This window comes from Xiphophorus maculatus, chromosome 20 (assembly GCF_002775205.1).
Source record: "Xiphophorus maculatus strain JP 163 A chromosome 20, X_maculatus-5.0-male, whole genome shotgun sequence".
Lineage (NCBI taxonomy): Eukaryota > Metazoa > Chordata > Actinopteri > Cyprinodontiformes > Poeciliidae > Xiphophorus > Xiphophorus maculatus.
Window position 1 is genome coordinate 15877568 of NC_036462.1, and position 26723 is coordinate 15904290.

The 26723-nt window shown below is 37.4% G+C and overlaps 2 protein-coding genes across 4 annotated transcripts; one reads left to right on the forward strand and one right to left on the reverse strand.

The window, feature by feature from the left end:
- Nucleotides 1-372: 372 nt before the first annotated feature.
- Nucleotides 373-19420, forward strand: hmga2 (high mobility group AT-hook 2). The gene is made up of 6 exons (XM_023324732.1): nucleotides 373-810; nucleotides 3945-4114; nucleotides 4260-4343; nucleotides 7069-7119; nucleotides 8474-8512; nucleotides 13313-19420. Exons 2-6 carry the CDS (start codon nucleotides 4010-4012, stop codon nucleotides 13376-13378), a joined length of 345 nt encoding a protein of 114 aa, XP_023180500.1. The 5' UTR covers nucleotides 373-810; nucleotides 3945-4009; the 3' UTR covers nucleotides 13379-19420.
- On the reverse strand, nucleotides 19108-25415 carry LOC102221026 (uncharacterized protein C3orf18). Of its 3 annotated transcripts, none has more exons than XM_023324730.1 (6): nucleotides 25041-25415; nucleotides 23841-24278; nucleotides 23725-23750; nucleotides 22569-22698; nucleotides 22345-22366; nucleotides 19956-20042 (listed from the first exon to the last, which is right to left on the reverse strand). In XM_023324730.1, the coding sequence occupies exons 2-5, from the start codon at nucleotides 24111-24113 to the stop codon at nucleotides 22361-22363; spliced, it is 435 nt and encodes a 144-aa protein (XP_023180498.1). In that variant the 5' UTR covers nucleotides 24114-24278; nucleotides 25041-25415; the 3' UTR covers nucleotides 19956-20042; nucleotides 22345-22360. The 3 variants fall into 3 exon arrangements, with proteins under 3 accessions (XP_014331392.1, XP_023180498.1, XP_023180499.1); XM_023324731.1 differs by lacking the exon at nucleotides 19956-20042 and adding an exon at nucleotides 22244-22262; XM_014475906.2 differs by lacking the exon at nucleotides 22345-22366 and having other exon boundaries at nucleotides 19108-20042.
- Between the last annotated feature and the right edge of the window lie 1308 nt (nucleotides 25416-26723).

Sequence of the window (26723 nt, forward strand, 5' to 3'; positions counted from 1 at the left end):
AATAAGACACGCATTCTGTATTTTCCCCCCTCTAAACAATAGCACAACAGTTTACAGCCCAGCAGATTAGGTTCCCATGAAGCCCTTTGATACAGCGGCCCTTTATGACTTACAAGGTTAGTGATACTGTGTATCTCTGGCCATGTAGGTGGGGAGATAACAGCAGGGAAAGTGAGTGAAACGCTCTGCTTGAAACTGTGCAGACTGTCTGCTCTCACTATGAAGCAAACTGAACCTTTTCCCTCCCTTCTTTTTTTTTTTGGTGGTGGTGGTGGTGGTGGGGGGGGGGGGGGGGGGGGGGGTAGAGAAGGGGGGGACTTCCCAGCCTCCCCCACTTCTTCTTTTTCTGTTTTTTCCTTGTGAACCCCGGAACCAGACCCTCTAGTCTGGTAATACCCCTGTCTTCTTTCCCCCTCTCAAGTGGGTGGTCCAGTGGAGCAGCCCTTGGGGCGGGGTCCTCTGTTTTCAACCCTCCTACCCCCGTTCTTTCTTGAAACATGCTTTAATAGAGAAAGTATGCAATGCATACTGCTCTGGTGCAACCCCCCACTATACTGCATCTGGGGTATTCGTGACTGGACGTCTGGGGGATCACACACATTTCCGATTAGGAAGGAGCGAGAGAGAGAGAGAGGGAGGGAGGGAGTGAGTGAGGGAGAGAGAGAGAAACAGAGAGAGAGAGGGGGTGAGATTACCATTTCAATCCAGCCAATGAGACAGCCGATACATTAAGATTTTCATAGTTGTGCAGGAGCACAAAGTGAGCGGAGTGTGTGTGAACTTCCAGGTAAAGCTGAAAACCGACCTAAGGTAAGGATCAACTTCCTCTGCTCCCGCCTCTGTCTGCCTCAGTGTGTGTGGCTGCATGACTCCTCAGCCTGAACATGGAGCCTATATATCTGCATACATGCACGCTCTGAAAGGAGAGATTTTGCACCTGTGTTTCTTTGCCTTTTGTCCCATGGAAAGTTGTTCTTTTTTTGTCCGTCTCTTCAGCGCGACATTTCCCCAATTTTCTCCCCCCATGTAGACCTGCTGTGTTATCGCTCCTAAAAAACAAACACACTTTAGAGAGAGAGAGAGAGAGAGAGAGAGAGAGAGAGAGATGGGTTGCGCAAGTGATGGAAGCAGGGGGATGTTGTCGACTTTCTGCCTTTTAAAATAAATTAAAAAAATGTAAAAAAGAAAGGAGACGTAAAAGTCGATGGCTTCTACTTGTTATTTTGGCGTCAACACGCGCCAGCTACTCAACAGGGGATTCGCCTTGTTTCCTACTGTCGAGTTCGGCTTTTAGTGTGTATTTCTGCTCACTATGGTTCTGCCGCCCATATGCAGAAAGTACATTCAGTCCCCTACTGGAGAGCCAAACACGGAGCGGTCTGAGTGGACGCTGCGCCGCCGATCACATCACATCAGATCGGCGCGTACTGTTGTTGTTGTTGTTCCGAGAAGTGTTTTGCGAACGACGAAGCGACGTCGTGCGTCTCGTTTGGCTTTAAATCCGTCCAGCGAGGACGCATTTCTCGAATTACTCCGACTTCCTGCTTCGGTGCGGCCGTTTTAATAGGCTGTGATGGCAATTAGCGTTTGGCACATTCCTCACAGAGCCAGGCTCTGAGTGAATGACCACCTTGGGACACCTAGTTTCTGCGAGATGTATGGCTCCCATTCGGTTTTTTCTGTTACCGAAAACTTCATAAATCCCTGCAAATAAAGTTGGTATGGGTTACATAACACAAGGACGCGTTGTTCACCATATCACTGCATGCTGGAGAGAATTAATAATAATAATAAAAAAGCTGTAGACTGAGCTATTTTGAAATGTTTTCATAATTAAGTTATCCAACGGTTTCTAAAAGGAAACGGGCCACTTAAAGCAAACAAAACATTGTGATATTTATTTTGAATATTGAAATCACGATGTTGGTGCAATAAACCCTAACCATTAATTCAAAGTACAAAATATTTTTCATAAAATATGGATTCAAGACAGAAACTAATGAACTTTAACTAGTTGCACCGATTGTTTAACAAATGTTTTATGTCAGTTTTCCTTTTTTCGTAGGAAACCCTTATAAATAAAAGCAGCACGAGTATTTAGTTATCCTGAACGATGTTTATTCATTTATTTATCTTATTTAATTAATTCAAATGTCATCTCACTGTACTTTACCTGACAAACATGTCTGATTTATTTAATCAAAATCAATCCAATCAGATTCAGATTCAGCTACATACATTTTGGTTGAGCTCATAAGAAATTTCAGCAGCAGCTTTGGGTTTTTTGTGCCTGTCCAAGATTGTTAGTGCTTCCCATTTGGTCTTCCCTTTCAAAACTTCCTGGGTGTTCCCCGCTCTACTTCCTTTTTCATCATCTCAGCATTCCCATAATTCCCTGCAAGCTTTAGCATCCTTGACACTAAAACTTCCTGCAGGTGTATACATTGAGGGAGGTATAACTCTGTCCAGCTCACTAAATATAAGTTTGGCACTTCAAATGTTATAATCAACCAAATATCAGTTTCAAGCGCTTGTTTGCAATTGCAATTCTGCAGACTTTGTTGTTAAAATGACTTTATAAAGGATCATATTCAGTTGCTGAAGTTTCAAGAGGGTGTATAGTCACCATTTTCTGTTACCAAGTAGTTAATAAATCCTTGTAATAAGCTTCTAATTGTTTACCATATTAATGCAAGATGGTGGGAATGCATGACACCACGCTAGTATTGACTCATAATATATTCATTAGTTGTTAGTTATCCTTTAATTCAACCACTAATTTTAAACCTTTCTGTATGCACCCCTGCACATCATGTTAATTTCAGTCATTATTGTTTTATCAATGTGAGAAATGTTTCAGCTATAAAATATTTGGAATATTTCTAGGACAATTCATTTAAACTTTACTTTGCAATAAAATATTTGGTTATTTGGGTTAACGTTTACTGTCCGTTATGCCAACACCTGCTGACTCTATATTTGCTGATTCTGCTAGATTTCAATGACCAGGACTGATAGTGAAGACACTTTGTGATAGTGGAAAAGAAAGAAAAGAGAGAGGAAAATGTGGGCTAATTTTAATCAGCGTCATCATCACAATTTTTCCATCACTCTTTGATCTTCAGCAGCTTGGTTACTAAAATCAATTTCAGGTGAGGACAACAAGAGATATAGTTGTCCATCCAGTTGATCAAATATGCTATTTTCATTTAATTTGAAATGTAATAATGTGCCACATATCTTACTCCAGCGTTCCTTTACAATGGCAGTATAAGAAACATTGACATTGCCTTGATGGTTACAATTCAATGCTTTACATAAATCCCAAACCACTGACAGAAACTAAAATAAAATAATGATTACAATTGTCCACATAATACCAAAACAGATCAGTGACAACAGTCCCAAACATGCTTTTGTCTGATTGTTTCTCAGTTTTGTGTATTTACCAATAGGTTCGTTTTCTTCCTTGTGTCTGCGTATTTGTGTGTTACTGCCACAGCTGTAAGTTAACCTGCAGTAACTTTTGCTTCTTTCCCATTGAGAATCAGCTGACAGAGGGAAGGCAGACATCAGTGCAATAGATGCAGATCTTGAATGGCAGATTGAGTTGTGAATATCTGTGCTACTTTTAGTCTCTGCACACCATTCTCATGTTTCTCAACATTTGCCAGAGTCTATGTTCCGATGCTCCCAGTGCCAAGGCTTGAGCATGAGTGGTTCCCACAGTTGCTCTTGGAAACATTTCCTGCATGGTCCTCAATTATACTTGTTATACAGTCAACTCTTATTTAAACACCTTTGTCTGAAACCTCTCAAAAAGTAGACGATTGAAAGTACTAATATTTGATTAAGCAATTTGACAAGGATTGTTGCATCGCTTTATTAAAGGTGTTGAGATTGTTATTTCTGCTATTAAAAGTCATTTCTTTCCCCTGTTAAAGCCCCAGAGGCCTCTGCTCCAGGCTTTGATGCCAACACCCTCTAAAGCAGGTGGACAGACGCAGGAATGAGCGACCGTGGGACCAAAGAGCCATCTCCTCAGTCGAGCACAGCCCAGTCGCCTGAGGAGCCCCAGCGCAGGGGTCGGGGTCGACCTCGGAAACAGCAGCAGGTAAAACTTTACAGGCTGCACTCACCTCAAAAGCCAGTTATATTTAGTTTTAAGTTATAGCTGAATTGTCTTTTTTGTAGAGCGTGGGTGGAAAATGCATTTTTGATTGGTTAGCTTTGGCTCCAGATGTAATCTCTCTCTAAAGGAGCCCGTTGGACCACCGACCCCAAAGAGGCCGAGAGGACGACCAAAGGGCAGCAAGAGCAAAGGCCCCAGAACTGCACTGAAGGTTAAAACTCACCACAACACTTTCATATTTATATACAACTACATACCCATGACGTCAAAAGATCAACAACATTTTGTTTTTACCAAGAAAGTATTAATCTGTAAACTCAGACCTTTGTGAATAGTTCAGAAACTGATGGTGAAATCATACATGTGATGACATTCACTATAATTTGGAACCTGGAATACAAATACTTGCATTTTGTCGCATAACGCATAGGGATTGGGTGATTTTTCTCGTTTTCTGTTTTCAATGCATTTTGATTAGTTACAATAAATATTTCACCTTACAAAAGTAAAAAAAACAAACTCATATAAAATCAGTTATCCATGGGTATCTGCTCTGCATTTTCAGCCACTTGCTGATGCACTCTGCAGGATGAAATGATTGGAAGTCTCAGTCATCATTTTCTTGTGAGTTGTTTCAGCTTGTGACCTTTGTCAGGATTATTTGAAGGCCAGAAACAATTGGTCTACAAATCAATATGTTTCTTACCACTTCATGTGTTGCTGGGATCTTCACCTTAGCAGATTTTAGACCTTCTCCACACATCTTGGGAGTCAGTGAAGGTGTGCCAGAAACTTTCCCCAATCTTATCCAAACCAGCTGACTCAGTAAAATGTCATAACTAAATTATTGCAGAAAGTATATATATATATATATATATATATGTATATATATATCACAAATCCCAAAGTCACTGACAGGTTTCTGCATTTACAATAATTTTATCATTTTGTAAATAAAATGCCAGAAAATATTTAAAGTCAGATTAATTTAGTACGTCATCATCATGACAACAAAAGTTTACAGCATAATATGTAAACTCCCTGTCATAATAATAGTGAGAAAAAAGAAGACATCTTTATTTGTATACTAAGAGTAGAGGAACAGTGCTTTCTTATAGCTTTACAGAGAAAAAAAGGATCAATAAAAACAAAAACTCTCAAACTTAAACTGAGGTATCAGTAAACAGATGTACTAATTCATATGTCATCTCACTCACTTTGTTTAAAAATAAGTAAACAAAGAAATAATAATGAAAAAATTAAACCCCACAGTATAAAAGTAACTTAATTAAAGCAAATGCAAAAAAATATATGTATATATACAAAATTTAAGCCAGTTTTAACAGCATTGAAAGACACAGCAGCTCTTAAAATCTCTGACACGGTTCTGCAGAGCTTTGAGCTGTTATAATTGAAAGCAGCCTTTTCCCTCTTCATTCGAGTCGTATGATTTCCAGATTATCGGTGGCCGTCCTTATTAATCTGGACAGAGCATCCCTGGTAATCAACTCAATCAGACACAGGAGCCAACGTCCTGGAGACATTGGACATGAAATAAAATCATTTAAGATTCAGATTTATGTACACTATAGATGCAAAGAGAGATGACACAATAGCATAAAATACTTTTCACAATAATTATTACAAAAACATGCTCTGAAACTTTCACATGTGATAGTATGGTATCAGTGTCAAAAGTGTTTAAGGTTTCAGAACTCTTTGTTTTTAAGACAGAAACTCCATAAACATTATTGTAAGTGTATTTTTGCATCAATTAATAAAGTTAATAAGAAAAGATTAAAAATGTTTATTTTATCAATGCAACTAACCAAAGACTTAAGTGATCCAGAAAACATCTGCAGATAGAGACAAATATAATTGGGTATCATCTCTTCACTTTTCTTTAAAACTTCTGTGTAAAGGAACATATTGATTAAAAGGACAGAGCCCAGTGTTGAACCTTGGGGGACTCCATAGATAAATGAGAAATGTTCTGAGAAATTTGGCCAAAGCGCAACAAAAATGCTGCCATTCAGTTAACAACAAAATAAAAAAAATGTATTGCTGTGTCAGGACAGTGTTACCTGTTCAATGTGTTCCCACTGTTGACTTTAAGAAGAACCGGTACTGGACTCTGCTGAAATCCAGATATAAATAACCCAATTAACAAAAGCAATTATTTTCTGAAAAACAAGTCTCACACCTGACTATTAACTTGTAAATATCCAGATATTAATTGCATTGCTGATAAATGCTAATAAATCAAGTTATAGTTTACTTTGAACACTTGTGGAAGCTGCAATATAAACAGATTCAAATGCTGAGCTTCTGTTTGCAACCTTCCTGTCACATCTCTCTGTTTGAACCATGTTAAAAGGTAGAACTGTAGATTAAAACAAGTTGGGGTTTTTTCTGTTTTATGGATGGATTTTGCTGAGTTGCATTTATTAAACCTCCAGTGAATAAACTAGTTTGTTGTGCATCAGTGGCTCTGAGGTAGCAATTATTGTCAGTCAATTTAGCTTCTAAAACTTGTTAAAACACAACAGATTGAGGTAGTTAGTGGATGCAATTAGACATGCCAATCACACAAATCCATCTTTCTGTGGAAAGTTCAGTTAGAGAAAACATTAACATGAGTTCACGAAGGTTTTACTGTTTGATTAGACGCAATCTTTTTATCTGTGGAGTTGTTTACATAAAGGTAAGTGCATCTTTAGTACTTGAAATCTGTGCAGGTACTCTAGATGTCAACATACTGAGGAGAGATTTGACTAATTATTTTTGCTCAGTATCAATGCAGCTCTTTACATTCAGGAAGCAGAAGGACATTGCATATTCCAAAAGTTACCTCTGCATAAAACCTCCTGAGAGGAATGTGAATATAGTAGCATGTAATCTAAACTTTTCCCACCACTGATTTGGTTTCTCCTCAGAAAGTAGAGCCTGTTGGGCAGAGGCGACCACGAGGGCGACCGAGAAAATGGGTATGGAGTTCTCACTGGCCCGTATGGACGGACTGAAAATATGCAGGTTTTTGCAAACGTACTCAGACCCTTTGAACTTTTTCACAGTTTTAAAGATCCAACCACACACTTTTAGCACTACTGGTCTTCATTGAACTGTAAACTGGCAGGAAACAAGGTGGAGAGAGAGGGGGAAGACATGCAGTAAATGTCCCGGAGCATGAATCGAACGCAGGACGACCGCGTCACGGACGGTGGCCTCTGCATATGGTGCACAATCTCTGCCAATTGGGCCGCCCAGTGCCCCCACCTTTTCAGTATTTTACTGGGATTTTATGCAGTGGACCAACACAAAGTGATTTGGAATTGTGAAATGGAAATAAATTATACATGGTCTTCTAAGTTTTTTAATAATAAATATCTTAAAAGTGTGGAATACATTTGTTTTCATCCTCTGAGTCAATACTTTGTCGAGCCACCGTCTGCTGCAGCTCCAGCTGTAAGAGGTTGAAGGGAATGTCTTTACCAGCTTTACTCATCTAGACAATTAATATGTAGACCATTCATCCTTACAAAACAGCCCAGTGTGGTTAAAGAGAATCTGTCAACTGGGTTTAATTGGACATTTGATTGGGATATTTTAACTCTTGAATATGTATTGATCTAGTTGTCCTGATATATGGGGACTCATAAGAGCCAACAGATTTTATTTTAGGATAGACCTGTATTTGACCCAAACCAACTTTTCTCTGCCTTGTTAATGAGAATTATCCCCACATCATAATTCTGCCACTACCATATTTTGCCATAGGGGTGAGCTTTGCTAGTTTTATGTGACACAGTGTTTTCTACAGTGACTTTCTTCTTGCCGCTCTTCCATAAAAGCTAGATTTGTGTTGATTTCCCAAATGAATAGTGGATCTTTGTACTATTCCCCCCCTTTTTCTTAATAACTATGTGACTTTTAAATACCTATAGTTGCACTGGATTGTGTCTAGATGTATCACAGTAAACATGAATGTTCACTGCACTGCTTCAAAAAATATCTTCAGATAAAATTCAAATAAATAAAATCAAAGTTTGTGGTTGAAAGTCCAAGGGGTATGGATTCTTTTGCAATGCATTTTGTGTCTAAAGCTTTTGTGTCTGTGGGCGTGTGTGTGGGGGTGTATGTGCGTGCGTGCAGGGGTGTGTGGATGTGTGTGTGTATGTGCGTGCGTGCAGGGGTGTGTGTGTGTGTGTGTGTGTGTGTGTGTGTGTGTGTGTGTGTGTGTGTGTGTGTGTGTGTGTGCTGGAGCTGTTCAGTATGAAACTCTCATTTTCCATCAGTCTTTAATGGCTTCTACTGTCTTGTGTTTTATGTTTTGTTTTACAGCCCCGGAAAGTTGTTCCAGAAGTGACTGAAGAGCAGCAGGTGAGGAAAATGAAAAGGTGTAGCAGGGTGGTCTAGTTTTGTTTTAATGCAGCTCTTTAAGGCATTAAAGCCTAGTTGTTTGGCAAAAATAATAAAATAACAGTAATAACCTCTCTCCCCCACTAATATATAAAATTTTCAAAATGTTTGCCGCTCTTGCTCTTAATTACTGAGGCCTCTACCCTTATATACCCTTTAGTAAACTTGTCTTTGACTGCAGCTGCACCAAGTTTCATTTCAGCATTTTTTTTGTTGCCACTCTTTTATAGTCTAACTTACATCTACAATCAGATCAAACTATAGGTGGAGAGAGTTTTTGAGCGTGTCGCCTCAGTTAAACAGAAATTTCATTCTGTGTCACACGTTTGCCTTTTGACTGGTGCCAGTTTGCAAGTCTTCTTGTGTCAAGCTTTGATCACATTTAAATCTACGTTCAGCTGCAGAGTCACTATGTTCTGCGAATCGACAGCAGTGCTCTGTAAAGGTACAATCTGATCTACAAGCTGTTACAGTAAATATATGTCGGAGGTAGTTAGTGATCAAACTACTCCTTAGATGTTTTGCGTAACTGCAGCATCTCTGAAGGAAAAACACTCAGTTGGAAACAGATATTTATGTGCAGCTTGTAAAGACAACATTTTTTTCTTACTGTTTGGCATTAAATCAGTCAAAACGTTTTTCCTGTTTATGTCAGGATTTGCTAAATTATTTCTGTTCCCTAAATGCTAGAAAAATGATAGACATTTCTAAAGAGAATTTTACATTTGTTTCATTTGCGGTTGTTACAATCAACTTTTCCTTCCTCAAGCTTCTCACAATAGAGTTATGTGTAATTTGGGCCCATTCCACCTGACTGACATGATGGGACTGGGTCAGATTTGTGCACTCACAAACACATTTTGCGATGGCCACTCCATCCTTAAGCCACTCCGTCTCTAATTTGGTGGCATGCTTAGGGTCATTGATCCTTTTGGAAGATGCTTTACCTCAGATATCTTGTGATGTGCTTCAATATTTCCACGTCATGTATTTTATAAAGTTCACCAGTCCTTTCTTTGTCAGGCAAAAAATCATAATGTTGTTAGATTCCCCAACTGTACCCCACAGTTTGGGATGTTCTCAAATTTGCAAGTTTCTATTTTCTTTCCTCAAAAGATATTGATGCTTTTGTTTCTTCAAGGTAATTTCTCCAAAAACTACAGCTTTTGTGCAGGCTGCTATCTGGCTTCCTATGTTGCTTTTGGAGTATTGGCTTCTTCCTTGCAGAGTGGCCTTTCAGCCCACGTAGATACAGGACTGATTTCACTCTCCATAATGGCTCTCTTACCATCTTCACCCAGCATCTTCACAAGATATTTTATTTATGTCCTGGGATTTATGCAAGCTGATTTCATACAAGAAAAATAGAATCCATCTTCTTCCTAAATTTTATTATAGCTAAACACTCCCATGCTGCCTGTAACAACTGAATGTTGCACCTTCAGGCATCTAGATATTGACAGACATCTTCTTGTTTGACGTTAAACTTTGATTAATTTCATGCCAGACATTAAGAAAACAGTTTATGCAAATATTTGGCTACGATTATTTGTTGGGTTTTTTTTCTGAAAAACAAAACATAAAAATACTTAGAAAGTATTGCATATAGAAGTATTTTAATAAATGCATAACAAGCATAATAGATCAAGTGCATAAGGTGCACTGTAGAGATAGAGAATCAAATGATAAGTTATGAAAGTAGGCTGTTGTTTGGTCCATCTGATTCATATCATTTCACTTTAAACATAATACTAATACAGAAACATGAGCAGTCATGATATGATTGCTGAGACTAGAACACAAAACTGTCTTCACAATTTAAATATTGGCTTTCCTTTTTTTAAATGTGATACTTTGAGTCATTTAATTGCTCGTTGATTTAATCATTTAAAAATTTTAGAGGTTTTTAAAAAATCACCTTTTGCGGGAAATCTCATGCTGACATTTTTGGAAATCGCCAGTCTGATCTGACATTATTACTGCAATTATAAACTTTTTATTTTTATTTAATTTTGATGAAAAGACAAACATGTCGCATGTTGTGTTTTTTATGGGCTTATTCTGCAGATTTAGTATTTGCTGCTCTGCCTTTATAAGCTGGTTAATCAGTCAGTCTGTCTGCTCTGAGAGAGCCTTGGCCAGCTATAGTTTTAAAACAGCTTTACCTTCATAAGTGTGGTGGATGCTTTTAGTTTCCACACTGTGTTTTATGGCTGTATTTGTTTTTCCTTTGAGCAAGAAAAAGGTGTAGTAGCTATCAACAGGTGGGAGAGGGGCAATACTTTGTAACTCTGTGCTCTATGCAGTTAAAGAAAACTTTGTTCACTTTTATATCTTGTATTTTATCTAATGAAAAGGAGATAAAACCGTATCTATTTTGTTGTTTCAAAACAGGAGATACTGTTCAGTAGTATCTAAACAGTATCTCTGTTTAGATACTAGTTTAGATACTAGTATCTAAACAGAGATACTAGTAGTTTTGAAACAGCAGCTTGCTATGCCTCAATAACGGTAACCGGTTCATGACTGGCACAAGTACAGCAAAAAAAAAGATCTTGGTTAAATGTCAGTGGTTAAGCTGAGGTTTAGGTCTAATGTCTACCACTAATTTAAAAACCTTTAAAAAATGCTGTAATCATCCCTCAATATTCAGGGGTTCAACTGAAAAACATTAACAAGTAAATCTTTGTAAAATTACTGGAAATGTCGTGCCGCTCCAGAAACATCTCCCTTAAATCCTGATAATGAAAGTCAGGAAAAATGCGCCTGGGCTTTTTATCCATTAAGCCACCAGGAGCCTCAGGTTGTTGCATTACAATGATTAAAGCGTCAAAAAGTCACCTGTTAACCAGACTCACATGTTAGTTAACAGTTTACTTGTTAATAGTTAATAGTCTGGGTTCATCTCACTTCCCTCTGAAATTGCTTCTAAGCAGAGGTGGATGAAGAGGCAGATCATCTCTCCTGTGGGATTTTTGTTAATCTCCTGCCATCTGCTTCAGGGCATCACCCTGTAATACATCCTCACTCATGTTTTATGCTGTGTGTTTGGTTTATTTTATAATAAAGATAAGGGCATGTATAAATGTCACAATATTTCATTGACTTTCTGGTTTTACTGATCATTTTGTGTAGGGATGCAGGAAAGTTTTCCAAAGGTGACCAGATAAGTCTAATAATCTTTTTGTGACACTTCCTACTGAAAGCCAGAATTAAAGCGGTTCGTGAATATAAATGACAAAAAATAAAAGAATGCTGGCATTTATTGAGATATTGTCTCTTCTATTTTACTATAAATACAGCTCTAGAAAAAACTTAGAGCTCACTGCACTGAACCCCATTGAAAACCTCCTGGTTATTCCACCAAATATTGATTTCTGAACTCTTCCTGAGTTAAAACATTAGTTTGTTGTTTCTAAATGAACATGCACTTGTTTTTTTTTTTTTTTTGCATTATTTGAGGTGTGAAAGCACTGCATTTTTCATTTTCTGCAAATAAATACAAAATTTTTGCTTGGAGTTTTGGAGACATGTTGTCAGTAGTTCATAGAATAAAAGAACAATGTTCATTTTACTCAAACATATGTCTATAAAGAGTAAAATCAGAGAAACGGATCATTTTAAGAGGTTTTTCCAGAGGTTATGTCCATGTTAGTGTCATGCTGTATGGACTGTGAGTTAATCAGCACTAGTAAAACCAGACATAACCTTATTTTAGCAATACAAGTTTTGAAAGTTGCTTGCTAATTAATCGTTTGTCACATAAAGTGTTGTTTTTACCTGAACTGATGTACAAAGATCAGAAAAAAAAGTTCAACAAAAATTAGCCCTACTCTTCATTTCACATTTCCACCTTTAATCTTGGATGTTTGTGATATTTTTAATTTACTTTTACTAAGCTTAGCAAAAAAAAAAAATAAAAAACAACTAAATTAGTAAATGTGTGAATATCTAAAAGTGAAGCAGCAAATTATTAATGTAAAAAAAAAGTTTTAAAAACTTGTTTTAAGTTAAAAATTAAAAAAATATAAATATATGAATGTTTTTTTTAACTTTCCATTCCCCAGACCTGTGACAGTTTCAAACGGTTAAATTAATCACCCCTAATATTAAAAATGCAGAAAGTGTTTTTTGTACATAAGCACAACTTTCAGTAAGTTGTCTCTGCACAAGTTTCATTGTTTTTTCTGAACTGACTTCATGTTGATGTGGCGAATTCTTGGAAATTCACAGACTCTGGTGCCGAATTCCCCACATGGCATAAAGATCCTTTGGTCTCATCCACCTTTGGAGCGTTTCTCAGAAACCTCAGGCTGTTTTAGCCATCTTGTCGAGAGCGTTGCACAACAGCGTTTACCAACACGATGCCCCTCGCCTCGCCTTATCGCATCCTCTGCGCTGAGCAGTTTGTCAAAGAGGTTAGGGCGCCTAAAAGAACTGAAACCATTGAGACAGACTCCTTTCTCAGAGGCACGCACACGAAGGGGAAGAATGAGTCAGTGTTGCGAGGGGAAACCTGATCTAACTGCTCTCTTCCCCTGTCTTCTTGGTTTCCTGATGTAACCGTCGTCTTCCTCACATTTCTAGGTCTGACGGCTGGAGCCTCGCTCTCTCGCACGCAATTGCCCCGTGAAGTTTTTGCCACTCATTCTTGTACTCGCGTGCTCTTTCTATCGTTGATTCAGTACCTTTTGAGCTGCGTGAGTCACCGCTCAGAAAATAACTGATCTTTCTCCTTTTTTTGCTCCTCGGATGTTCCAGGGCCCTTCGGAGGAGGCCGAGGAGGGCCACTCATCTCAGGTGCCTGCTCAGGAGGAATCGGAGTAGATGGGATCCTTCTCTACCTACCTCAGTGTTTGGCCTCAAGCAAACAGGGGTACAATCTGACTCCCTATCTGTGATGGGAAATCAGGAACACACACACTTACACACACTCACACCCAAAAACGAAAATCCTCACAGACAGCAGTTTCCTCTCCTGATCTAAACAGCACCATGGATTTGTTGTTGCTTTGAGTATCTGATCGTTTGAGCCTTTGTAAAGGCATGGTTCCAGCTTTTGGGAAAAGTATTTGCAAAGTTGCTGAATATTAAGAAAATTTGTATTTTATATATAGACAGGAGGCAAAAAAAATAAAATAAAAACGTACGCTTCCTGTCTTGTGACAGCATGAATGTGCCTTTTAGAAAACAGCAAAGTGATATAGCACAGGTTCTCCAACATACAGCACCCTCCATAGTTATTGGTAAAAGAAATTCAACAGCTTAACATTAAAGTAAAAAACAACAACAACCCTTTCAACCCTCCTCACTGTGTGGTGACAAGATACACTTGGCTTAGCATCCAGCCTTATTTGTCACAACTCCAGTGCTTTAAAACATTCAAAATTTTATTTTGGAACTAAGTATTTCAGCTATTTTCTTGCTTCTACGTCCATTTACAATTATCAACATACCTTAATTGATTAACATGTTCTCTTGTTTTTCTGGTTTGAATGGATGGCTAAAAGAATTGGGCCTCTTTAATGAAATACTATAAATAAGTAATGAACATTCAGCTTAAAAAGTAAATCATTCAATAAAATTCTATTTCATAATTAGTACTTCCTGAGGGTTATTTTATTAAAAACAATTATTTTCTACCATAAGATATATTTGTTTCCAGACTAAATAAATATAGTCAAATTAAAAGTTGTATTTTTCTAAATTGTTTGAGGTTATGAGATTATGCTTCTGCAATAAAAGATAGAGTTTAATTATTTATAAAGATGGAGGGCAGTGTGTATATAACTAGAGATGCACTAATTAATCAATCAGAGATCAGAATCAGCCAATTTTCCTTTAATCGGCTCTGATCAGATCAGAAGGCCTCATGAGATTTATTTTATTTGCTATTCAGTCCTTTAGGTTTGACGCTTAATGCTTTAATGGATGATTCCTTCATTCTTTGTTGGATTCAAAGCTGCAGCCTGTTTTAAAAAAAAACTGCTACGCGTTTCTATTTCTTTTATTTCTTATATTCTTTAGTAAAAAAAATGCAATAGGTCAAAAAGCAAAGAAAACTGTATTAATCGGTATCAGGAAAAGCCAGATGTGTGGATCTCTGAATATGAGTTCTATGTAAAATTTCTAATAAATGTTTAAGTTCCTCCTGTGCCTTCTAGCTCTATATTAGGCTATCAGCTCAAAGATATGGAATAATTAGTGGTTTAATACCCCACTAACTAAATGCACCCAATTTAACCTTTATGTCTTACATGTAAAAGAGAATTAAAATAAATTTAATCGTCTGGATTGCAAATTTTTAAACCCATCTAATGTAATCTTTTCTCTTGCATTTTTTAAGACCTGAAAGAATGCTTCTCCCTTAAAGTGGAACTATTCCTTTATTTTGCCAGCTGCCCTGAGCGTCTCTGTGAGATTTTTTGCATGTGTGGGAACGCATGTCTGTATGTTTTGTGTTTGAATGGCGAGAGAGACGCAGAGAAAGACAAAAAGAAAGAGGCAGAATTTTTTTAAAAAAGGACAAAAGGAACCAAACTGAACCGGGTTTCAGCACATTTTCTGTCAGCTGTTTTAAACTTGATATTTTCAAACCAATGTGACAACATAATCATGGCAAGCTGAATTCATTTTTGTGAAAGCTGGTGTGATTTCAAATTGAAATATCCATTTTCAGAGATTATTTCCTAACCTCTGCTGAGTAAATTCTTCCAAGCAGAAAGTGACTGATTTAAATCCAAAGGTTGAAATGGATATTTCGTTTTGGAACAAAAAAGAAATAACTAAAACAAAACCTTCAGAAATACTTGAGTCAACCGCAGTGTTGAGGTGTCATTTTTACCACTCTCAGGATTTCACTTTTTTAACAGTGCTCTTACGTCATTTATGAAAACCTCAGGTACATATCTATTCAGGAACATGATATCTACTCAGTAATAATTGTGGTGCTGTGTTTGTTGTGCGATTCTGATCTGTATTTGACATTACCAGTATGCCTTGACTCAAAGACCTCATGTAAAAACCTCAGTCAGCCTCAGTTTCTTGATCTCTCATTCTACCTCAGCGACACAAAAACACAGAAGATCCTCCTGCAAAGTTATCCTTCACTCCCTCAGAAGTGATACTGTATACGCAAAAAACACACACACACAACCACAGGCATGTGTACCAATGCAAATCAACAAGTTTCAGGGCTAAATGCCAACAAACCAACAAATACACACAAGTAACAAAAGGATGTTACACTCCAGCGGAGGTGTACAGATAAAGTATCAATATCATTTCAGAAAAATAACTGTATCTGATAAAATAAAAAAAATAAAAAAACTGAAGCGAGACTCTGATCTCCTGGGAATTAAAGTGCAGCCAATAGTTTACAACAACTTGATGAAATACTTGCCTTTTAGAGTGTAGTACCTTATGAAAACCTGTATTTTTTTATTTTGATTTTTTTTGTGGTATGGGGAGGGGATTGTTATTCTTTTTCTTATTTTACTACATCATGTATTTTTTCCTCTGATTCTTACACTGTAAAATGTATGTGTGACACTTAATTCTTGGCAGCAAAATAGCCGCAACGTGCTGAAATACATTAGATGAACCTCAATGTTTGCATGTACTTGACCCAATTGTGCTACAATAACACGACAGGATTGTACTCAACTGATAGTGTGTTTTATTGCTTATGAGTTCATTTTTTTTACTACTTCAAGGTGAAAAAGGTTGGGTCTTATAGAGTTTTTTGCTTTAAAGGATAATATTTGCTTCTGAACATACAGTGCCTTGCAAAACTCTTCATAACTTTTTAAACTTATTCATACTTTGTCAAGTTTCAGTGTGTTTTATTTGGACTTTATGTTTTTGACCAACACAGTGAAGAAGTTAGAAGATGAAGAATCACTTTTTACTGCGATTACTGGTGCAGGCTTTTAAAGTATGTTTTTTGCCAGCTTTGCATGTTTTCTTTACCATTTAGTTCAAGAGAGAACTTCTCAAGGGAGAGCTTCTCTGAACTTCGGTTTTGTACTTTTGCCACATCTCTCTCTGGATCTCTGCAGCTCCTGCTTTCCTCGCCCCGCATGGCGGTTTAGGCCGTGTTTTGGTAGATTTGAAGTTGTGCCATACTCTATTTACAGATTATGAACTGAACTGATCTCTGTGAGAAGTTTAAAGCTTGGGATGTTGTTTAATAACTTTACCGCTTTACGCTTCTCCACAACTTTATTCCTGCAGTATTCCTTGGCTTAATCCCTTGGTTTAGGTGGCTTCTCAATGCATTTGGTTACATCAGATTATTAGGGTTTAAATACAGATTTGTATTTTAAATACATTTTGAAACATGTATCCGTCCAGTTTACACGTGTGCATCGCCTCCTGTTGGTCTACTGCATAAAAAGGCCAGTAAAATACATTACCGTTTCTGGTTGTAATATAACAAAAATGTCTAAAGAGTTTAATAAGTTTCAATATTTTTGCAAGCCACTGTATTTAAGCTTCAGTTAAGCACAGAGGATTTTATTAGTTGGGCATAAAACACTCATTAGTTTTCACTGAAATGATTCAATGAAACCCCTTAACTAAGAGGTTTGCTGCTTTTTCCGGGTAAGATGTTTTGTTTCTGTTTACTTTCATGTTCACAATAAATAAAATACAACTTTTTTAATGGTGTGTTCAGTGCTGGCAGAAATCCCAAGACATGAACTATAGACCTGCATGTTTCCTGCAGGTGCGTTGATAATTTTTAGATCTTATATTGGTGAAGTTAGAAGAAGAATGAAGAAAATATATAGTTATAAAATTAGGCTGATAATTACAGGAAATACCCCTGTAGACAAAAAAATGGTTGCTTCTTCATTAATAAGTCAACTTAAGAGCAAAAATCTCAGTCATAAATGCATGTTTGTACCATGATCAAAGCTATGACATTTTTAGTTATTATTGGGCAGAAAAATCATTGATAATGTCACTTTATTTAAGTATTTGATCTGGTTTTTACAATAAATCATCAAGGTATACCGTTTAATTACAGAGTTTTCTTGGTGTTCACAGTGCCAGTTTCATTACCAGCCACGTCTGGTTTAAGGTTGCATGTTGATCAGCTCTAGGTGTGAGCAGAAACACTCACAACATGTTGATCTAGTCGTTAAGTCTCTTTGTTGCCCTCCATGGCAGACTAAATGCTCCTTCAGCTATGAGTGCCTCCAAATACCAAGTGGTCACTATAGATTACTACCACTGTTAATTATCATCAGTTCATCCTAAACATACTGTAAGGAGAAGGTTCTGATATTTTAAGGGGGATTCTATTTGGTATTTATTATCAGTCAGAGTCGCACTTGTTGCAGACTGTCTGAACTACTTGAGTTTGTAAAAGAAGAGATTAGAGAGAAGAGCTAAGAACTTGTGAATTTAGTTACTTGCCTGTTTTTCTGAATTCATGCGAAATGTGTTAAAATAGGTCAGCAAATCAGAGTCAATACCCAAAGCAAAATGTGTCAGAAAATGTTGTAACCAGTCCTTCAGAGCTGCTGGTTTTCTACCTCCTTGAGATGTTCTCCTGGTTGAACACACTTGATTTAAATGAAAGGGTCATGCTTTTATTTTGAAGGGTTTGATGACAGACTGAGGAAATAATGAACTGTCATCAGGTGGGTTGGAGCAGGAACCCATTTACAAAATGTAGCCCTTTTGCTAAGTTAGTTCTAGTAAAAGCATAATTTGAACCAAATAATAATTTTCAACATGTAGTCACTATTACAGATTAAATTAACACTATTTGTAACGTTATCTTTAAGAAACTCTGAGCTACTAGTGTTTGCAACCACACATCTGATAAAAAGTGTCTGAGTTTTTAGTTAGCAGTTGTCTGACATCTGAAATCTTCAGACAGCTCTCTTCTAAAGATAAAATACTGATTGCTGATAAGTAATCCACAGAACCCTACCTTAGAATTGCGTCAACAGCGAATAACAAACCTCCAAAAAGTAGTTAATCTAAAAGTAGTTAATCCAAAATATCTGGACACCTTTTCTTGCTGGGATTTCTGTTCTTACGCTGACATATTGAAGTATTCCTTATAAAATGAGAATTTTTACAGATTATTTTTTATAAAATCTCTTTAAAAATGCATCAAACATGTCCCTCTTGCATTGCTTATTACTTGAAAATCACCCATTTACTTTATATTCAAACACTTTTTTTATGTTTTTACTGATACATCATTTATTTTATGTATTTCAGCATCGTTGCCTAAGCTGCTGCCACATTACCGATTTATTCAATGTTGCATTGACTTTACTTATTTAGCCCTCCTGGACTACCTCTGAAGAGAACCAAGCCTGGGCCATTTTTTAGGGACACTTGCGGCCTTTTAAGGCCAGAAGTGTCCATCAGCCCTGCAGGCAGAGTGGATCATAAAATCTTGAAATAACTTTTGAATACTGCAGTAGTCCACACACACACATCTCATCTCACTATATTGATATGACCAGAAGTGAATGAGTCACCCTGAAAGGTGCCTCTTAATTTAACTCCAGCTAAGTCAGTGTGTTATTTTACACGAGCTGTGTTTGGATATTTACTCTTTCTGTAAGGGGACAATGTTGTTTTGTGATCTTACTGCTAGTGATATAGTTACATACAGTACTTGATCTAGTTTCAACTATTGAAAAGTTGAACTGTAACTTGAGAAATCATCTTTAATGCCTTACCTTTAACACAATGTAATAGTTATGTTATTGATATGTCCTCATCCACTTCTTTAATACAACTCACAAACCTGTGATATATATTTTGTTATGATTCTTTACGTTGTGATTTGTGTTACCTTGCTTCTATATCGCTTATCAATAAAAATATCACACTCTTCATTTGTTGCCATGGATTTGTGCTGTCTTTTTTCCTCTGGATTTTTTAAATATATTTTTAATGTGTACAGATGGAAATGATATTAATCCACAGTCTATAAAGAAGACAAATAGGGAGGAAAACAGATTGAGGATGGCGACACATCCAGCATACGAGGTGTAAGACCACAAAATCACTATAACAGATTCACAATTTCCTCATATGAAACAGAAACATAGATGCAGAAACTGACAAGCTATTAAATATTTTAACAATGACGGAGCATAGTTTTAAAAAAACAAGGGTGCCACACTTAATTGGTGCCCCCAGTGAATAATAATAATAGTGCAAGATCATTACTAACCCTTTGCATTGTTCTGAGTTTTTTCTTTGATACAACCACTTGACGCGTTGTGAAGACAACATTTATCAGACCTCCAGTTTAAGCCTAAAACAGTCTAACTTCCCTTTGTTTGTCCCTTGTTAGTGACAGTCTGTGTCTGGGTATGTGGTCTGCAGCTCTCCTGCAGGCTGGGGTTGACCAGGCAGGGCAGAGGGGCTGTTAAGCATTGAGGGCTTTGGCAACATCTGTGAAGACCAGACGACTGGGTCGCTGCGTTGTCCCCTGGGAGGTTGTGAGAGTCTGCAGAGGAGAAAGCAGAGGAAGTTTATAATGAGTCCACTGCAACTCCTGCTGTTTTGTTTAGAAATGGTGTTGATACAGACAAAAGTGTAGGTTTTTCATATACACTGTAAAACCTTTGAGCTGCATTTAGTTGTCTGTACCATCTCCTACTCTTTAAACCAAATACATTTAGTGAGTTTTAGATTAGAACCTGAATGTGAGTTTGTGAAAGATAAACCTACAACAGTTAACTGCTGTTAACTTTTTATTAATTTTGTCAAACCTCCAAAAGTTGAATAAACTAGAGTTTTTAGGTTATGCTTAAAAACTGATGACAGGAGTGGGATCTATTTCCCAGAATGCTTAGCGGCTTGATTTTGTATCCTGAGATGGAAGTGCATTACATTGATCTGACTCATGTGTTATTAAGACAAATGTTTATTTTAAAGCTTGAGGTTAATGTCCTGTTCACACTAAACCTTTTTAAACAATTCATTTTCATGTTTAATGAAATTCATTATCAGATCAGAAATTTCATTCATACAATTTGAAAGAAGAATTTAAATTATTCTAAAGTAAAATAGTTATTTTAACTTGATATTGTGAGTGAAAATAATAGAGAAAGGTGGCTCTATAACTAGGAGAAAGCAGTTTTTTTTTTCTTGCATATTGTGAAATAATTATTTGGTTTAAATTGCAGCATTAAGTAAAAACTCACAATTAAAGATAAATTAACTTAAAAACAATGTTTAGAAAACTTGTCTCTTGTTGTTAAATCAACTTCATGAACTTTAATTTCTGAGTTAAAATCAAAACAATTTTCTTGTTGACTTAAATTACCTTTTCCAAGTTAAACCACCTCAAAAGGTTTTACAGTGTAATAATTATATGTAGAAAAATGACTGGGGTTAAATGGTTAAACATGTTAAATGGTAATTAAAGCTCTTGCATTAATCCTAACATTCAGATTTTGAGCAGTTGTACAATTAACACCAGATGCTACAAACATAAATGTAGGTATATATTTTGTTACTCCGGATAAAGACGAGTAAAACTCCCCAAAAAATACCCAACTTTTGTTACAGCAACAAAATCTTAATCTGAAAAGCTTGGAAAATCCAACCTTTACTTTAAATACATTTATTTACTAATCACTTTGGTAAATCAAATACTAATTCATAATAAGGCACATATTTGCCAGAGGTACAAATAAATTTCTCCAATAGTAATTAAACAGATGAATGGCAGCTTAAAACCTCTAAGACTCAAAGCAGTGCTTAGATAACTTTTAAAATCAGAAACTAACATTTTATGTGTCCAACTAATAAAAATATGTACCGTATTTTCCGGACTACAGAGCTCACCTCACTATAAGCTGCACCCACAAAGTCGGGTTTTTTTTGTTGTTTTTTAACTGGACGCATACATAATATAAGCCGCACCGGGCAATAAACCGCTGGTATCTCCGCCGCTCTCGGTTTTCCACAAGGACGCAGCAGAGGGCTGCGTCTTTTAATAAATCTGCTATTAAGGACGCAGCCCTGCGTCTCCAGCGCCAAACCATGGATTCATTTACTCCGAGCTTACGAGCAGCGGCTGTACTTCCCTCCTGTACTGCCAGATTGATAGCCTTCAACTTAAAAACGGCATCATATGAACTTTTTCGTGTGGTTTCCATGATGAGGGGGTATGAGTTTGAAGAAATTTCTCCGAAGTGCATGCTGCTAGCATGTGCTTGTTCTAAATGAAAATCAGCACTTTCTTCTTTGATTTACAATTTTGACTTCCAATGATTCACTTCCTGCTAAAGAGCCCCCTGGTGATTGAAGAAAAATCCACAGAAAAGCTACGCCGGGCTATAAGCCGCATGGTTCAAAGCGTGGGGGAAAAAGTGGCGGCTTATAGTCCAAAAAATACTGTAGATTTTTTTTTGTCTAAAACAAAAACTTACACTGTGTGATTTTACTTGTACTGAATGGTTTTTGTTAGTTTTCTTGTTAGTCCCACATTTTGTATCACACGGCGCCATTTTAAAGGCTTTTGCTCAGTGGCCTTCAGTAGCTACATCTTCTATGAATCCATGGGTGAAGGATAAATAATGAAAGTAAGTGATAGATTATAAGGGTGCAGGTTCACAGAAAGAGACTAAGCAAAACTGTTTCTTTTATTAATCAATTAATTTTCTTTAGAATAAAAAAATGTTTCAAACGTTTTGCCTTCTTGTTGTTACTGTGGATACTGAAACAGGGACAGCATGAGTGTAGGGAAGAACAGTGAGGTTAAAAGAAGAGGTTCAAAGGTCACACGGGTGATACTTTACCATGTTTGCCCTTTTGTCAAAACTTTAAACAGAAATAAAAAAAAAAGCAAAAATTAACACAAAGACAGAATAAATCATAATAACCTCATTATAAACAAGTGAAAGTTTTATACACAAGTACACATTAACAACTAAAAACGAAAACTTCGACCAAAAAATAGTCATAATTAGATGTAGCTTAGATTAGAAATGTGCTGATGTTTTCTCTGCGCCGTCCGGCCTACCTTGGCGTTTGGACCTGCGAGGCTGCCATCCCGTCCGTGATCCAGTAGTTCCTGTTCCAGCAGGTCGTCCTGTTCTTCAGCCGGGTCAAAGTTGTACATGGGCATGAGCTGATGTCTCAGCTTCTCTAACCTGAAACACAAACAGAGTCTGGTTCTGCTGGAGGTTCCTTCCTGTGAGAAATTAGTTGTTCCTCCCCACTGTCACCTTGTGTTTTCCACAGGATAGCAAATGCGTCCAAGAGGACATTTGATTTCATAAGTAATTCTTGTTTTACAAACTGTTCTTGTTCTGATGATGTTGGAAATGTTTTTAGTTGTACTGAGTTGGAGTATTGATGAATAGATGTGAACATGTCAGCATTTTTCCTATTGTAATGTTGTGGGGGGAAAATTAGGAGACCCCTTTTGAGTTCTTTCTAAAGAAGTGTTCACACATCGACATCTTTTAAATTTGTCTATGAAAAAGAAAATGATTTAATTATAGGAAAACATTATAGAAATTAAACTTGTTTTTCTCAGTTAATAAGAAATACAATTTGGTTTATGCTAAAACTCCTCCTTTCTGGTGTCAAAATAATTCAGTTTTAGGCTTAAATGTGCAAAGATCATTGTTAACATCCTGATCTTTGTCTATGTTCTCTCTGACAAACTTCTCTCAGGCCTTCATGCCTTTCGTAGAAAGCAGAAGTTTCCTCCTTTCAGATCTCCAGTCGTAGGTAAACTTTTTTTTCTTTTTGTCACATATAATAGAATGGCTGTTTTTATCATTTTCAGACTGAAAAGTTGCACGTCTTTCTTCTGAAGGCCTCAGGCTTTCTTTGGATCTATGGTGTCCGGTCTTTCTTCAACAGTCATCAGCTCATCAAATTAAATGTTTTAGCAGGGCGAACTTCCCTCAAAAGGCCTCATAATGATGCTCTGATCATTATTATACATCTGTGCTCTCTGGTCAATCAACCATTTTTCTTAGAGATTCCAAGTTCAGTTTAAAAACATAAAGATAATGCAAATTGCTAAGCAGATTTGCATCCGAAAAACCCACATTTGTCCACCTTAAGTTACATCTTTACATGCAAATTATGCAACAAATTAAGAAAAACAAAAACGCTTTCTCTAGCCTCTTGTAAAGATAGTTCAGCAAAATGTAAACACTTACCGCTTCCGTTTCCGAATGTACAGCATCTATAGTAAAAATGACATTAAAATATTTATTAACTAGATCATCAAAAGGAGTTAAGAGCAACATAGGAGAATCTTGAATCAGTTCCTTACTATTGCCACCGCTAAGCCAATGAGGGTGATGATGCCGAAGGGCACCAACAGCATTCCAACACTCGAGCCCTCAATCACCACGTCTGGAGCCGCGGTGGCGTTGAAACTGGTCTCGTTTGTTGTTGCTGCTGTCGTTGTTAGGGTAACAGTCATAAATGTTCTTGAGGTGATGTTTTCTCTGGGTCCGAGGCTCGTTGAGAGCAACGGGTCCGTGGCGGTTGTTGCAGTTGTCGAGAGAAAACTTGACGTTGTCTTGGCAGTATTCACAGCCATGGTCGGGTGTAGGTTTCTCAAGCAAATTTTCTCAAACTTTTTCCCTTTATTTTGGTGTGGATGTTGATGTGTTGCTTAGTTTCTAACGTGTCTCATGGTCAATACAGCCGCCCTGCCGTTGGTTTATGGTCTGCTGAGGCATTGATGGTTCTTCCTCCATATGAGCTGCAAAAGGAGACACAAGTAAAAATGCTTTACATGTATCTGTTGATGATATGCTTAAATCATTTTTTAGAAATCCAGATTTTTATTGAGCCCCTGGCTGTTAGTGCCAGCAAGGTTGTGGCGGGTGTTTCTTTTTTTTTCTTCTTCTTCTTTTTTTGGCAGGATGTGGGTAACAAATGTACAGGAGGAATCTGGTGTACATCCTTCATAAAGTCAGAGGAATACTAACCACTCTAACTGTAACGTTCACCTCTAGGAAATGTGCTGGCAGCACTTTCAGACATCAAACTCAACTTACACCCACACACAGTGGTTCCATAAATATCCACTGCATGGCTTGAGCCCATGTTCCTCCCACCTACTTGCGTACTACACAAGTCCCATGAGAGCGAATAGCAGTTTTTCCCCGAGATTTACACATATGAAGAGGTTCCTTTTTTAAAAGAGCATGCTTTCTATGGTGACACAGGAAGGCACAGACATATGATCCATACCTCCCTCCTCATCCTGTCTGCTTTTGCTCTTAATGAGGAACATGTGCAACTGAAGCCAACCAATGAAAAACAAAGGCTGGTTTTAGTCGGCTGGTGTAGTTCAGTCTGCGTTGCCCTGCTCTGCACAAAAACAAACGCTCACAGCTCTTTGGATGGGATCATGTCATGCTCCTCTTGATGTTATTTTTAGTTAAGTTGTGCTGCATCTCGGCTGCTAATCCTGCCAACATGAGCAGGTCTTACCCTCAGATAAGATATGCATACGTACCTCAACATACAACATGCATGTTAAGAGGTGAGCAACAGCAGGTCTGGGGCTACCTAACAACAGGAAACATTCATAGGAAGAGGTAACATTTGCTCCAGTGTCTGTGCCGCCTCCTCCTCTTCTCCTTCCCCCTTCAGCAATGCAGGTACTGCACAGGCTGTTTACACTGACACAACAGCCATTTGCTCTAAGGATGAGCTCCACAAATCAAAAGTAACCCTATCCTGGCTGCCACCCCCCAAGAGATTCCACCCTTCCAGTTCTTCGAGTTGCTTCCTTGGATTCACTCCCGCTGTCTTGCCCTTTTTCTTGTATTTCACACAACAGAGGCTGCTCTTGGGATGCTGCAAACAGAAGATCAGTGCTGTGAGCTCCCTCCCCCTGCACCCTGCAATTGGTCTGATGGCTTCAAGATCATGAATGTGGTTGGCTGCATCTGCTGCCCGTTTGGCTTTACAGGGATGAGAATGGGATTTAATGGCTGTGACCACCAGATGCTGTCAGAGCCATGTGAATGACTGCATCCGGGTGGTAGGTCTAAGGAAATTAACCCTGTGATGGCTAACCCTCAATCCAATGACTTTACTCACACAAGCAGGAATTAAAATACTGTTCAGGTTTTCTTTTTTTTAAAATAGTCATAACTTTTATTTTAAGTCATTTCTAGGCCAAATAGTATGCTTAGCAACAACAAAAGGAGAGTGTCAACAAAATCAAGTTTTCAGATTACATGTAATTTTGCAGAAATCACTAACACAAATATGTAAAGTGAAGTAAAACGTAGATACTCAAAAGTGTGTTTTAATATTTTTATTTTCTTGTTTCTGCATTACAAAATTTATACTTGAAGTTTGTAAATCTTAACACGTTTTGCCACTGACAACAAAAACATGGTTGGGTGTACGTTCATCTCTATCTCAAAGAATTGAGCTACAGACCATATACATTTTAATCTAACAAAGATAGCTTAGGATGTTTAATAGAAGCTATTTTTCTTTTTTATATGGACCCTGTGTGGAAAGTTAAAGTCCTTTTAGCCAAGAAAAGCATGAGGAAAATTTTACATTCGCTACAGCTCAGATTAAAGGCAAAGCAATCGTTTTTATGTCTAAACATAAAAATGTCTTTCATGATAAATATGAATGTAGATGTAAGAGATCAATTTCTAAAATAAGTCCTATTTCCTAGTATGGTTTGTGTTCATTAAATATTATATAATGATTTTAATTAAATTAGAACACTAATTATTGCCCTACGACAGACTGGCGACCTGTCCAGGGTGACCCCACCTCTCACCCGGAACGTTAGCTGGAGACACCACCAGCAGCCCTCCCAACCCCTCTAAGGGACAAGGGTGTTAAAAAAAATGGATGGATGGATGGATGGATGGATGGATGGATGGATGGATGGATGGATGGATGGATGGATGGATGGATGGATGGATGGATGGATGGAACACTAATTAGTGCAGCATTTAACTTGTGGCCCATTTGCTCAAAGGCTTCCTTTAATAAAGAGGTTAAAATAATGTATTTAGCAAACAAGAACAGACAAAAAATTAACTAAACTTTTAAATCTGTGCATGTACAGAATTTTTTTCCCCCATCAGGTAGCAGTGATAAAGAAAATAGCACACCAACAAAAATTGGTTTCAAATAGCTTACAGTACATTAAGTAGAAATA

What these genes read in the sequence shown, in the direction of transcription:
- hmga2 (XM_023324732.1), top strand. Translation starts at nt 4,010, where the DNA reads ATGAGCGACCGTGGGACCAAAGAGCCATCTCCTCAGTCGAGCACAGCC. An exon ending in GCCCCAGAACTGCACTGAAG is followed by an intron (nt 4,344 to 7,068) that starts GTTAAAACTCAC and finishes GTTTCTCCTCAG; the next exon opens with AAAGTAGAGCCTGTTGGGCA. An exon ending in GAGGGCGACCGAGAAAATGG is followed by an intron (nt 7,120 to 8,473) that starts GTATGGAGTTCT and finishes TTTGTTTTACAG; the next exon opens with CCCCGGAAAGTTGTTCCAGA.
- LOC102221026 (XM_014475906.2), bottom strand. Translation starts at nt 24,113, where the DNA reads ATGGCTGTGAATACTGCCAAGACAACGTCAAGTTTTCTCTCGACAACT. An exon ending in TACATTCGGAAACGGAAGCG is followed by an intron (nt 22,699 to 23,724) that starts GTAAGTGTTTAC and finishes TTTGTGTTTCAG; the next exon opens with GTTAGAGAAGCTGAGACATC. An exon ending in TCGCAGGTCCAAACGCCAAG is followed by an intron (nt 20,043 to 22,568) that starts GTAGGCCGGACG and finishes TCTCCTCTGCAG; the next exon opens with ACTCTCACAACCTCCCAGGG.